Source organism: Triticum dicoccoides, chromosome 1A (assembly GCF_002162155.2).
Source record: "Triticum dicoccoides isolate Atlit2015 ecotype Zavitan chromosome 1A, WEW_v2.0, whole genome shotgun sequence".
Taxonomy (NCBI): Eukaryota; Viridiplantae; Streptophyta; class Magnoliopsida; order Poales; family Poaceae; genus Triticum; species Triticum dicoccoides.
The window spans coordinates 525,558,314-525,571,790 of NC_041380.1; the positions used below are offsets into that span (position 1 = coordinate 525,558,314).

The 13,477-nt window shown below is 46.0% G+C and overlaps 2 protein-coding genes across 2 annotated transcripts; one reads left to right on the forward strand and one right to left on the reverse strand.

Moving 5' to 3' along the window:
* Positions 1–1,171: 1,171 nt before the first annotated feature.
* On the forward strand, positions 1,172–3,457 carry LOC119285782 (transcription factor bHLH112-like). The gene is made up of 7 exons (XM_037565112.1): positions 1,172–1,648; positions 1,762–2,122; positions 2,208–2,333; positions 2,512–2,577; positions 2,745–2,810; positions 2,961–3,023; positions 3,101–3,457. The coding sequence occupies exons 1-7, from the start codon at positions 1,455–1,457 to the stop codon at positions 3,245–3,247; spliced, it is 1,023 nt and encodes a 340-aa protein (XP_037421009.1). The 5' UTR covers positions 1,172–1,454; the 3' UTR covers positions 3,248–3,457.
* A 1,871-nt stretch (positions 3,458–5,328) lies between these two features.
* LOC119354503 (probable potassium transporter 3) lies at positions 5,329–10,963 on the reverse strand. The gene is made up of 7 exons (XM_037621223.1): positions 10,886–10,963; positions 9,678–10,173; positions 9,526–9,576; positions 9,131–9,391; positions 8,551–8,603; positions 8,005–8,122; positions 5,329–6,725 (listed from the first exon to the last, which is right to left on the reverse strand). Exons 1-7 carry the CDS (start codon positions 10,961–10,963, stop codon positions 5,329–5,331), a joined length of 2,454 nt encoding a protein of 817 aa, XP_037477120.1.
* Between the last annotated feature and the right edge of the window lie 2,514 nt (positions 10,964–13,477).

Below are 13,477 nucleotides of genomic sequence, written 5' to 3' on the forward strand. Positions count from 1 at the left end.
GTCCATTCCTCGCCTTTTTAATATAGGTGGATGAGGCTAGGGTTACATAGAGTGGGAGTCGATTATGATATAGTAGTCCTACACGGTTACAATTGGGGTTATCTAGAGTCAGAGTCGATTATGATCTAGTAGTCCTATACAGTTACATTTGGATATACTTTCTCTAGTAGATACGTGTCTTGTACAAGAAGTTGATAGTATGTCCCCCGTATGATCGATGGATGGACTCTGAGTTATTGGCATGGCCAACCTTGTGGCTATCGGGTCGAGTTTTTCCTCCCTGACAATACTGGGGTCATGGCATCGCCAATTTCAACGTGCGGAAATAATGAAGAAAAATACAGAAATGAGACATCATGACATGCATAATTATACAAGGAATAAAAACACAAGAATGTGTAATAGATGTTGTTTTGTTCTGTCCATGTTTTTTTTTGCAAAAATGTTAGATGTGAAATGGTGTCGAGCACACGCGGCGTGCCACATCGGTGCCGCGCGTCTTGGCTCGACTTTGTTGTACCACTTCACTCCCACTTATGCAACATCATGCACCCGAGTTTGAGATATCTAACTTGATGCATGAAAGTGAACTTCATGGACAACTTCTTGTATCTACCGTGCAATTTACTCCTTTTTAATCATGCAAACCAATGATACCCACAATTCATGGTGGGTGCTATACCACTAGAGAAGGACTTGAAATATTTCAATGTTCTGGAACACACCTCTCCCCTTCAAGAAACACAAGGTGTGCGCACATTTTAGATGGCCTCTTTCGAAAACAAGAATCTGTTGAACAATGTGCAAATTATTACTATGTAGTGATAGCAAAAAAAATATTGAGGGAGATAGAGTGATAGCAAAACTACTCGCAAAAAAAAAGTGATAGCAAATTGATATTGTTGGACTCTTGTATTAAAAACGGTCGTGCTAATCATGGCGTTACACTGGAACGGTTGACCACACGCAAACGGCCGGGAGCACCGAAAACTCCTCCGCGGTTTCAACACCGCACTCCTTGCTCCCGCGACCAGTTTCAACTCTATGCCCAGCGAGTCAGCAAGGGTCCAAAGATTTCCGTAGCGGCACTGCATGAGGACGTGCGGTGCTTGACTTGATCCGCACATAGCCGCGTGACTCACTCTACACATATGCGTACACTCTCCGCCTAGCCAGCCAGCCAGCCAGCCAAAATATTCTAATCCCATCAGCGAAAAATCCAGGAACGGACGAGCGCATAAACTAGCCAGCCAGGAAGCAGCCGCTGCACCCCCATCCATCAACCCGGAGGTCAGAGCTCACAGGTCATCACAAAGTCAGAGCCCCCGGCCTCGATCGTGCTCGTGCCCTTCACTCCCCAGCCAGCCAGTACTGTCCCAATCCCCCGCGGCTCGATCGACGACCCGCGTATATAAATCATTGATTATTTCCTTCCACTACACCGATCGATTGAGATGGCGGAGGAGTGGTGGGGCTCCGCGCGGACCGGCGGCGACGCGCTCTCGGCGTGCTCCGCGACCCCTGCCGGGTCCGAGATCAGCGGGACTTCCGGGATGAGTTCGGGGCCTGCCGGTTTGCCGGACTCCGCGGCCGCTGCATCGCCGTTCTTCCTCGCCGATCCGCAGATGGATTGGACGCAATCCTTCATGTAAGCAGGAATTAAATCGTTCTTACTCTATTAGCTAGGCTACTCCATTTTGTTGACTCCATAGTCCTTAATAATACTCTTCTGAGCATCTTGGTCTCGTGCATGGCTAGCAGGGCCGGGAAAGTAGGAGCGGCGGCCAACGCTCCGACGAGCTTCAACGCGTTGCTCCACCTGCAAGGCGACGCGAGCCGCCAGTTCCTGCTCGATCAGGCGGAGCATCCGCCTCCCGTTCTGCCTACCCCCTACACCGACGGCGCGTCGCATCAGGGGCCCGTGTACGCGGACGGCCTGTACGGCTCCAGCTTGGCCAGTAGCTACGGTGACACGCCGGCCGCCGCGACGACGAAGCCGTTTTCGCAGCAGCACCACCAGTTCCCAGATTTCTTCAGCTCGACGGGGCTCTTTGGCGCGCCGGCCCCGATCCAGAGGTCACCGCAGCCTCTCCTGCAGGCTCTAGAGCCCAAACTCCTCAAGGTATTCGCCATAGCTAGCACCGAATAGCTAGTACGAAGTTATGAACTAGGGTTCCTTCTGACATGGTTTCTGAATTTGGATGCAGTCCAGAACTGAACCTGCGGCCCAGGACGCCTGCTCGTCGTCATCGGCGACAAGAAGGAGCAGCGCCGCCCCTCCGGCGGCGAAGAAGCCTCGGACCGAGACGCCGTCGCCGATGCCGACTTTCAAGGTGCGCACCGGCCGGCCGGTGGCGGTCCCATAGTATAACTGATCGTTCTTCCACATATATCTGTCACGTCAGTTCAAATATATTTATGCTCTCTGCCATCATCAAGCGATCGAGCTATAAGCCTAGAATGCCTACTTGATATATCGCTTTTGAATAGAATTTGCCGTGTGTCTGGCAGGTGAGGAAAGAGAAGCTCGGGGACAGAGTCACCGCGCTCCAGCAGCTGGTCTCGCCTTTTGGAAAGGTATCCTTTTCACCCTCCTACTTCCTTTCTGTTTTTCCCTCCATTATTAGCTTAGTAGAGTACTTAACTTTCTTTTCGCCTCTGTTTATACTATATTGCTCTGCAATTCGCCTGCAAGTTGCTGAGTATTTGCATCTTTTTGATCGATGCCCGGCCCGGCCCTTTAGACGGATACGGCATCGGTTCTCCACGAGGCCATCGGATACATCAAGTTCCTTCACGATCAAGTTGCCGTGAGTACCAAAATTCCCTAAGCAGCCCCTAATTATAGATGCTCCAAGCTTTGTTTTCGCTTACTTATTGCAGATTCCCGAACAGCTAGCTACCACAACTAATCTTTTCATGATGCACACGCCATTAACGGGGTTTATCTCTGCATGCAGTCTCTCAGCTCTCCCTACTTCATCAGGTGCAGTGGCGGTCCGGTGCAGCTCCAGCACAAACAGGTACCAATATATTGCTATTGCAGCACTGCTTGTTTAATTTCATCTCACTTATGAATTGCATTTTTCTCATGAACTAGGGTTCGGATGGTGACGCCGGCGAGGCGAAGGAGGACCTGCGGAGCCGTGGCCTGTGCCTTGTCCCGGTGGCGAGCACTTACACGATGGCCAGCGAGACGGCGGCACCGGAGTTCTGGCACCCCACCTTCGGAGGCACGTTTCATTGATTCTAATAAGATCCATAGACATGCAAGTAGTATCTAGCACATTATAGCCAACTCAGCTAGCTAGGCAGGTATGCATATATGTGTGTGTGATTGTGTGTGTGTGTGTGTGTGTGTGTGTGTGTGTGTCGGTTAAGCAATGTGTACTCATGGTCTCATGCCACACCACTAAATCACAGTGTTGAAGCAAAAGCGAAAAAAGCTTTTAAGCAATCAGCAATGTGCCGACAAAGTCGAATCATGTGTATATATTGGATCGAAGAAAAACTGAAGAGCGGTAAAAAAGGAAATAAATTTGAAGAGAATTATATGCACTAGGAAGTTAGTAAAATGGAAGTACTTTGCACACGATGTTTAACATTTCGACTATTGCACGATTGATGATCCAAAGGTCCAGCTCCACGCAACAGACATGATGAAAGAACGTGGTGAATCGTCATATAAAAATCATCCAAACAGTATCGGGCGTGCAGCATTGCTCTTAGTAAAACGGATATTTTGAGTGAATTACATCTGCAATCCTTAAACTTAAGCAGTGCACGTATTTTTTATTATTTTTTTCAAAAAGGAAGTTAAACCCCTGGCCTCTGCATCATCGTGGTCCACAAACTCTCAAAAGGGCTATTTTGGTCCCTAAACACAGGTTTGTACCTTACTTTGGTCGAAATCACAAGCTGTTTGGCAACTCTGGAACACGTGGACATGGATGATGACCTGAGTTACAGACGTGGCATCCACCATGCCGAGGGGAGCAAGTTCCCCAGCCACGAGACTGTTCAGTAGCATATTTCTTTTGCGTTTTGCCCTCATTGTTCAACGAAGCATACTCATTTGCCCTATGATTCCATCATGAATTCTAGAGGAAAAGAAGGTGTGAGGTGACATTGAGGATTGTCGAAGGGAGACAGTTTGGTGACTTTTATGGAATGGGGTGTCAGAGAGAGGTGAGGAATGCATGGGTATTAATCAAATCCGATCGGACCTAAATGCAAAATAAAATAGAATCAAATGCCCTTGATTTGCACAAAATGGCAACCTTGACAATCTTCCATGTCCATGTGTGCCAGATTTGCCGTGAAATCGTGATATTTTAGTCAGACTGGAGCTTCAACTAGATTAAGGATCAAAATAGCCATTTTAGGAGTCATGTAATTCGCTATGTTTTATTTCTATATCCTTCATATGACTAGAAAATGGCCAGACTTCCCCACCATGTTGCGATGAAATAAAAGTATCAAGGGCCAACGATCATAGGAGAGGTTTTAGCTGAGGCATGCATAGTTTACCCAGCAAAATGTTAGGGAGGAGATACCTCACAAATAAAAACATCGAAGTATTTTTTTTCTTGGATATATTGAACACAGATATGTTTGTTGGAACATGTAACGTGGAAAAGGGGAATCATGTGCTATAGTATTTTATTTAAGCAACTTTCCAATGAAACAAAGTCGTTCTGATCCGTAGTGTGTTGACAGGTTGGGGTGGGAGGGAATGTTGGAAGGAGAACATGTGCTTAAATCTGGAAGCAAAACCAGGGTTAGTTTTAGATGCAGTCGGTGTGGTTCATTCCCTGATAGTACAAATGATTAATCATGTGTAAAATGTACAATTCATGATACTCCCCCCATTCCATAATTCTCGTCGTGGTGTTAGTTCAAGGGAGTAACAAATTATATGGCATGTTCCTTAAAAATGGTGTGCTACTACGGTAGTGGATCACTTGTTTAAGTTCTAGGAGTACCAAGTGTCCCCTAACGACATGTCCGCACTAATTGCTTGGTGTAGCAACTTGTTCCTTTTTAATTATTTGATTGAGGATTTTCAATTTTTTGACGAAATTTGTTCCTTTTTATCTGTCTCTAACTTTTGTTGCTCTGAGATTGTGACGCAACTATGACGACCGCCGTGCGCCTGCTCCATCCGCTCTCATGTGCAAACTAGTATAAGACTCTTGACATACGTAGTACATGTTTATGTTATCTGCTCTTGATTATTCATTCATGTCTTGACCTAGCTACTATATGTAGTTTAATGCATGGATCCACACATATGTAATGAAGCAATGAATCGACGCTAGCTAGCGGCTAGACGTAGTAGATCATGCCGACCTCAATGAGGCTGATGTGCGGTATGTTGAGCGCCACGGCGGGGCCCCGGGAGTTCTTCCGGAGGAAGTTGTAGGCTATGTCGATGGCGAACTTCTTGAACACGTTGGAGCTCTTCCTGGCCTTGATGTACGAGTGGCCCATGATGTAGGCCACGCCGGCGTGCTTGGCTTCCACGATGGCGGCCAGCTCCGCCTTCACCTCCGGGTCCCCGTGCTCGCCGGCCAGGTCCGAGAGCTCGAACCGCACGCGCTGCCGCCGGCTGCCGTACGCCGCCGCCGCCGCCGGGGACTCGGCCTCGTAGATGGCCTGCAGCGACTCCAGCGTGTCCGACTTGTCGCCGTCCGTGGCCGCCGTGGCCGCGCGCACCACGAGGCTCTCCTCGTCCGCCGGCTCCTGCACCAGCAGCCGCCCCGTCCGCGCCAGGTCGCTGGGCCGCCGCACCACGGCCATCCGGCCCTCCACGGCCGACGCGGCGCCGTCGCTGGGGCGGTTGTCGGCGGCCTCGGCGGCCTCCATGTGCACGAACTCGGCGATGCGGAGCACCAGGTCGTTCTCGAAGTCGCTCTCCTCGCCCAGCACGTCCTTGTAGCCGTAGCGGACGACGCAGCGGAACATGTGGAAGTCGCGCGGGCCGATGCGGCCCACCAGGTGCCGCTCCTCGGGGCACACGTGCGGGACGGGCACCGACTTGACGCACACGAACACCAGCACCTGGTGGAACGCCGGCAGGTTGGTGACGAAGTGCGAGAAGACGGCCGGCACGCCGCTGGCCAGCTCGCTGTAGATGAGGCCGATGCCGGGGACGCGTACGATGCCCAGGCTGGGGCCCAGCGCGTGGATCCACCGCAGGGACACCTTGTTCTGCACGTCGAACGAGTGCTTCAGCCGCGTGCCGTAGTGCCACGTGTACATGATGGCCACGAACAGCAGCGACAGCGCCAGCGGCAGCCACCCGCCCTGCGGCACCTTCATCAGCGCCGCCGACAGGTACGCCGCCTCCACCACGCCGAAGGCCAGCAGGAAGAGCGCCGCCATGATGAAGCCCAGCTGCCACACGAAGATGATCACCAGCGTCATGAGCAGCGTGGTGACCACCATCACGCCGGAGCACGCCATCCCGTACGCGTTGCCGATGAGCACGGTGTCGCGGAACCCCACGGTGACGCTGAGGCAGACGAGCATGAGGAGCCAGTTGATCTCGGGGCTGTAGATCTGCCCGGGGATGAGGCTGGAGGTGTGCACGATCTTCACGCGCGGGAAGCAGCCAAGCGCCATGCACTGCCGCACGATGGAGAAGGTGGCCGTGATCACCGCCTGGCTGCCCACGATCGAAGCCAGCGTCGCCACCACCAGCACCGGCCAGAACAACTGCACTGCACCCACATTTCATTCATGTCGGGGTCACACATATCCACACTGCATCGTCATAATAGACACTTTGATTCTTGTGCGTGGAGCGAATGTGAGTAGGGGCCAGTTCTTTTGGCAATTTTAAAAAATAAACTAAGCCTTTTGGGGCTTTTAAACGAGTAGGGCGTTTTGGATCTCGGCCTTCATGGAGGCCCAATTTTTGAGAAATTCAAAATTTTCTACTAAAAATCTGATTTTTTTAAAGTAAAGAAGGATGTGAGGTGTATGTGTGTAAAATTTAAGGATGAAATACGTTGAAATGCAACCTGCACAAAAAGAAAAATTCATGGTCTAGGAGGATGAATATTATCATGTGTTAAAAAGCCTTAGATTTATTTTTTGGATAGCCCACATTTCATTCATGTCGGGATCACACATATCCACACTGCATCGTCATAATAGACACTTTGATTTTTGTGCGTGGAGCGAATGTGAGTAGGGGGCCAGTTCTTTTGGCAATTTAAAAAATGAACCGCCTCCTCTTCAGATTTCTTGTAAGCCTTTTGGGGCTTTTAAACGAGTAGGGCGTTTTGGATCTCGGCCTTCATGGAGGGCCAATTTTTGAGAAATTCAAAATTCAAATTTTATATTAAAAAATCTGATTTTTTTATAAAAGTAAAGAAGGATGTGAGGTGTATGTGTGTAAATTTAAGGATGAAATACGTTGAAATGCAACCTGCACAAAAATAAAAATTCATGGTCTAGGAGGATGAATAGTATCATGTGTTAAAAAGCCCTAGATTTGTTTTTTTGGATAGCCCTCATTTCAACGTAATTCATCCCGAAAATTTACACACTTGTGCATTGTGCCTTCATTTATATTTGTATTTTTTTTAGAATTTTTTGAAATGTAAAAATATGAATTTTCATGAATTTTGAATTGTGCATTTGGAGACCTCCATGGAGCTCGGCCTTCAAAAGCAATTTCTCCTTTTAAACTAATTATGAAATAAATAATTTAGAAGTTTCAATAAATTTAGAAGGTGGCTTGTTTTTTAAGCTAGGGAGAGGCGGTTTATTTTTTAAACCGCCCAAAAGAACTGGCCCTAGCAAGTTCGATTAGGTCTAAGTCGACAGAGATTTTCTTAAGCTTGAATGGACCCAGAAAAGTACAACTTCAATTTATTTTTATTTTTTTGCGGAGTCAACTTCAGTTTATTAGCGCGAAGTGCACTTTTTGAATGAGCTAGGGTTTAAGAAAATCTGAATCGATTGAGATCTAGCAAAATAGATCTTAATTACCGGGTATGGACTTGAAGAAGATGAAGTGGATATCGCACTCGGGGGTTTTGGACAGGAAGGCCGCCTGTCCCATGTACTGCAGCACCAAACATGGGTAGATCAAGCCCACAAAGGCCACCTGTCAGTGACAATAATGGTTCATTTGATTTTCCAGAAAACCTTTCATAGTGGGATATCATGATGTAGTATCATGTAGTTTCATGCATTGTCCACTAGACATATCACTGAAATCAGCATAATATTAGTTGAAGAAAGGAAGTGTGTAAAATAATGGATGATGTGGTACCATATTTCATATAAAATAATAAATAAGGTCATCTTTGTTACCAAATTATAATATTATGCATTATGAAGATTGTTTCGTACATTAGTATCATGCATATGGTACTGCGAGTGTATAATATTTCCCATTATGACCTGTTGAAGTGGTTAGTTGACCTCTTAACCAAGCTGAATGCTTAATTACCATGACGCCATTGTCATGATAAAAGCAAAACCGAGTATTATGTTATCAACATATACAGCTTGGGAACCATGCGGGTGTACCCTTATGGATGTTGCTGTGAAGTGGCCAAGGTCCGCAAACATAGCCTCCGTGCCTGCAACGCATATATTGAAATGTGCAAATTAAGATCAACTGATTCAATTAAGGTACCCACTCCGTTTCATAATGTAGCGCATACATAATTTTTTTAAGTCAAATATCACAAACTTTGACTAAATTCATGAAAAGACATTTACACCTAAAATGCCAGACATATATCATTAGATTCATCATAAGATGTAGTTTCATATTTTATATATTTGATATTATAGATATTTAATAGTTTTCTCTATAATTTTTTGGGTGAAAGTTTGACTTTATAACAAAATCTATACACACTACATGGAATAGAGGGAGTAATAAACAAGGCAGTTTGTGTGAAGATATACTGTACTCCCTCCGTTCCTAAATGTAAGTCTTTATAGAGATTCCGCTAAAAACTACATACGGAGCAGAATAAGTGCATCTGCACTCTAAAATGCATCTATACACATCCATCCGTATGTGGTTTATAGTGAAATTTCTACAAAACTTATATTTAGGAACGGAGGGAGTACATTGCATGCATGCCATTGTTGGTACCTGTCATGGAGAGTAGCACCCCTCCAAGTGCAATCCATCCCTCTCTGCCGGTCCTCATGAAGAACCTGATGAGGTAGGTGGGAGAGAGCGCGTAGAACACCCTGGGATTCCACACGATGATGTTGTAGACGCCGGTGCCCCCCAGGAGGAGGAGCCAGGTGACGATGACGGGCGCGAAGAGGAAGGCCACGCGGTGCGTCCCCCAGTGCTGCAGCATGAAGAGGCACACCAACACGATGCACGATAGGATCACCACCTCACCTGCTCTCTTTTTCAGAGGGCCGGGAAATTAGCAGCAAGCAACGATGGCTGATGGTTCCAGTAAGTGAAAACCTTTGTTCCGATAAGTATAAATCTTTGTTGCAGCATGGACTAGCAGTGCTGCGAGCACTCACCGTTTGTTAGGGTGTGTGAATGGACCTGCAGACCGGAGAACGACGACATCACTGCGAGGATCGAACAAGATCAGCAGGCAGCCATTGAGATCAAGGTAAGTACGTAACGACAGGAAGCAACAAACTGGAAACTGTTTCACGCGCGGACGCACCGGACATGGCCGGGGTGAGGACGCCGTCACCGATGACGAGGGAGGCGCCGAAGAGGACGGTGAGGAGGAGGCAGGTGCGCGACTTGCTGTGGTTCTCTAGGAAGCGGCGGAGCGCGCGTAGGATGGCCGTGTCCTGCGCCGCGTAGCCTGGCTTGTGGTAGGTGGAGAGCTCCTCGTCGGCGGCCTGCTGGTTGGGCATCAGGCTGATCTTGGCGTGCCGCACCAGCAGCGAGTAGAGCGCGAAGGTGCCGCCCTCGCCGTTGTCGTCGGCGCTGAGCACGATGAAGACGTACTTGAGGAGCGGGATGAGGGTGATGGTCCAGAAGACGAGCGAGAAGACGCCGAAGATGGTCTCCTCGTCCTCGAACCGCCGGAGCGAGCCGGCGAAGGTGCTCTTGTACACGTACAGCGGCGACGTGCTCAGGTCGCCGTACACCACGCCGCAGCTCTGGTACGCCAGGAGCAGCACGTGCTTGTAGTAGGATCTCCAGTGCCGCTGCAGCGATGCCCATCGTCAATTTTTCCACTCAATAGCTAGCGAATAGCGATCGAGCACATCGACCGGTCACTGCAATCGATCGACTGCTTATATTTGCATGTTCATCATATTGAGCTCATACTACTCTTTCACGCTCGGAGCTATTTTTAGTGGGGTGCTACGAACTGCTGGTGGAAAAAATTGCTTATTAAGATTTCTGAGCTAGTTCTCCGCGGCATGCAATGGTTAATATTTTCCTTCATGCATGATCGATGTCGCGATAGGCTATTGACATTGTGTTGTTGCTGAAGATATACTACTTCGTATCAACTTGATATTTTTTATTGATCTTTACATAGGAAAAAAAGGCATACATCCAAGTGTCCGTTCCATTCATCAAATGTTCTTGTTCATCCTTTTACAGTTGGTGCTAACATAGCATTCAAATCCGGAACGCAGGAGAAATTTGATGCATCAACATTTCCATCAAATTCCTGGAGGGGGAGGGAGGGGGGGGGCACATATAGTGTAGATTCATCGCTAGATGGGTGCATGAGTTCTACATGAAAATTCCACCACAAATTGTTCTTGGCACAAATATGGTAGAACAAGTTTCTATTATTATTATTGTTGGTCATATGCCTAGACTTAAATTGGCAATGGATTCTTGCAATTGAAAGCCTCGAAATACACCACCGTTCTTGAGGACAAGGAAGGATAGCTCACTCACCGGGTTCTCATGCAGGTAGTCCTCGACAGGGTACATATCGACGATGTTCTCCGGCGAGATGCCCCTTTCGCAATCCATCGAGTGCATTTTATTCAGGGATGAAGAAGGGTGTCGAGAGTGGCCGGAACATACCCAGACTCACGAACTATGTCGCGTATTCACTGATTTTGCATGTCATGTCCCTCTATTTTTAACCATATGGATGGATGTGCTAGCACTCGGAGTGTTCTTGGAGAGAAATGAGGGAGGGAAGAGAGCGCACTACCCGATTTCTTAGGAGGACGTTGACAGTTCTAGGCTTCTAGCTGCATGTAGAGGTGAAGTTGCAACTTATAAAAACTGAGCACATTGGTTGCATGTACATGTGCTTTGTTGCGTCTCCTTGGTCACGTCACTCTCTTTATTTTTCTTACTTTTGATTTTTTTTCCTTTTTTATTGTGTGTATCTGTACTGTCTCAACTAGGTCTTGATATTGTGGTATTGTAGAGTTACGTTGCAATTGGTATTCCATCTTGAGATTAGTATATTACCCTTTGTCAAACAAAATTGGCCAAACCAAATGATGCCTTGCAAAAGCACAATATGTTAAAACCAAATTATCTATATCAAAGAAAGGACATCTCCTAGAAAAGGTATAAAAGAAGAAGAAATGGCACTACCTACGATGTACTTTTTTTAGCGAAAGGGATTTTCCCTTGATTTCTATTATAAAAATCATAGAAGTTCTTACAGATCGCTAGACCCAAGAGCTAAACTAAAACATGCATCAAGACATACCTGTCTAGAATTTAGGACGCAACCCAATTCTAGCTAGAAGAGCAAAGAATGCCCCTATTTGAGAAGCATTCGTAGCACTTTTTAAATAGGTACTACCTACAGATCAATCTAACCCCAAACTACCATATCCATAACCTAACAGATGAGTTTAACCCACGACAAGACCAACCAACATATAGAGAGTAGATATGAAGGTAAAATAAAGATATTACACAACAGGCATCTGAGATAGCAGCACCAAATATTCTTCAACCTTTGTTCATCAACAACCAGTTAATCTCATGACTCTAGGACGCCACCCCCTCGAAGCATTGAAGATGTCACTTCCTACTCACTCTAGTAGCTTTAACTCCCACATCAGGTTCTTTTGATCTCTTGGTTTATCTGCGGAATCGACCAAGAATCGATGAGAGAACATGTTTTATGAAGAATCACAAAAGGGTCTATGACCGTCGTGCATTCAAACCATATATCATTCCTGCATGTCCAAGTAGACCACAAAAATGCAGAAATACCCACACAAAGTTTCATCTTTTTCTCCTTTCCAAATCTTGAATGCCATGTGGAAAAGAGATTTTAAACATCCCTATGAACCAAATTTAAATTGGAAGTACACTGCAGAATGCTCCACTGAAACTTACCTAGAGAACAATGCAAGAATAAATGGTCAACGGTTTCATTAGCACCACATAATACACATTTTGTACTCGAGTCCACCCCCTTTTTGTCAAGTTATCTTTTGTGAGGTACACTGTTGCACACAACCAACCACAAAAAACCTTGATCTAAACTATTACGATCAATTGGTTATAAAGGATTGGCGGTGTATTTCCCATCAATAGCAAGAGACCAGACAAAAGTGTCTTTCTCTTCTTTCAATTCCATTTGAGAGAAAATCTCTTCGATTTCATTCCATTGTGTAAGAGTGTGCCCTCCACAAATTTCTTCTCAATCTAAAATGGTCCCAGTCTTTATCAAACACATGAACTAGCTTAATATTTTTGGTAAAACAGATATCATACAACCTGGGATATAATTGATTGAATGGTTTATCATCCACCCACCAATCTTCCGAAAATCTAATGTTTTTGCCGTTACCAACATTTTTCTTAATATATTGATAGCCACCCCGAACATTTTTCTTAATCTCACATATCTCACATTTTAAGAAGTTGATTTCCAGCCCATAAATTTCTTCAAATTTTGATCACTAGAAATATCATCATAGGTGGCAAGAATATTGTGTCATCTGCATACTACAACATTTAATCACTCCTTCCCTTGTTTCCTCTGGCACCCCTTTCACAAAACCGTGCTACCTTGCATTATCCATGACAACAAAATCAAATAGAAGTGAGGGACAATGAAACACCATGTCTCAGATCTTTAAAGTGGGAAAGAAAGGACCAACAAAATCGTTGACTTTAATTTCCACACATTCACCCTTCATTGTCTCCATAATTCAATCATTCCATTTATTAGGAAATCCTTTTAAAGTTAACATTTCATGGACAAATGGTCGTTGATTTTACATATGCCTTCTCAAAATCAATTTTAAAAAACATTACACTTTGCTTTTTTAGCATGTATTGAATTCAAAGCCTTGTGCAAAATTAGCACCCCTTCCATAATGTATCTACCCTTAACAGAGGCGGTTTGGGAAATTTGAACCGAAAAAACTAAGGACCCAACCACCTCACTCGATCTGTGCGTAACTGCTAGATGCTTAAAATGTTGGCCCCGCGATGCATGGCCACCAAATGATATGTACCAAAGAAGTGACTTTTTCAAAAATAAACAAGGAAAAAAGAAGA

Excerpts from the sequence above, each read along its gene's own strand:
- LOC119285782 (XM_037565112.1), top strand. The coding sequence starts at position 1,455 with ATGGCGGAGGAGTGGTGGGGCTCCGCGCGGACCGGCGGCGACGCGCTC. Across the intron at positions 2,123-2,207 it reads TAGAGCCCAAACTCCTCAAG|TCCAGAACTGAACCTGCGGC; the intron begins GTATTCGCCATA and ends ATTTGGATGCAG. Across the intron at positions 2,811-2,960 it reads TCCTTCACGATCAAGTTGCC|TCTCTCAGCTCTCCCTACTT; the intron begins GTGAGTACCAAA and ends CTCTGCATGCAG.
- LOC119354503 (XM_037621223.1), bottom strand. The coding sequence starts at position 10,963 with ATGGATTGCGAAAGGGGCATCTCGCCGGAGAACATCGTCGATATGTAC. Across the intron at positions 8,604-9,130 it reads GGTGCTACTCTCCATGACAG|GCACGGAGGCTATGTTTGCG; the intron begins GTACCAACAATG and ends TATGCGTTGCAG. Across the intron at positions 8,123-8,550 it reads TCACAGCAACATCCATAAGG|GTGGCCTTTGTGGGCTTGAT; the intron begins GTACACCCGCAT and ends TGTCACTGACAG.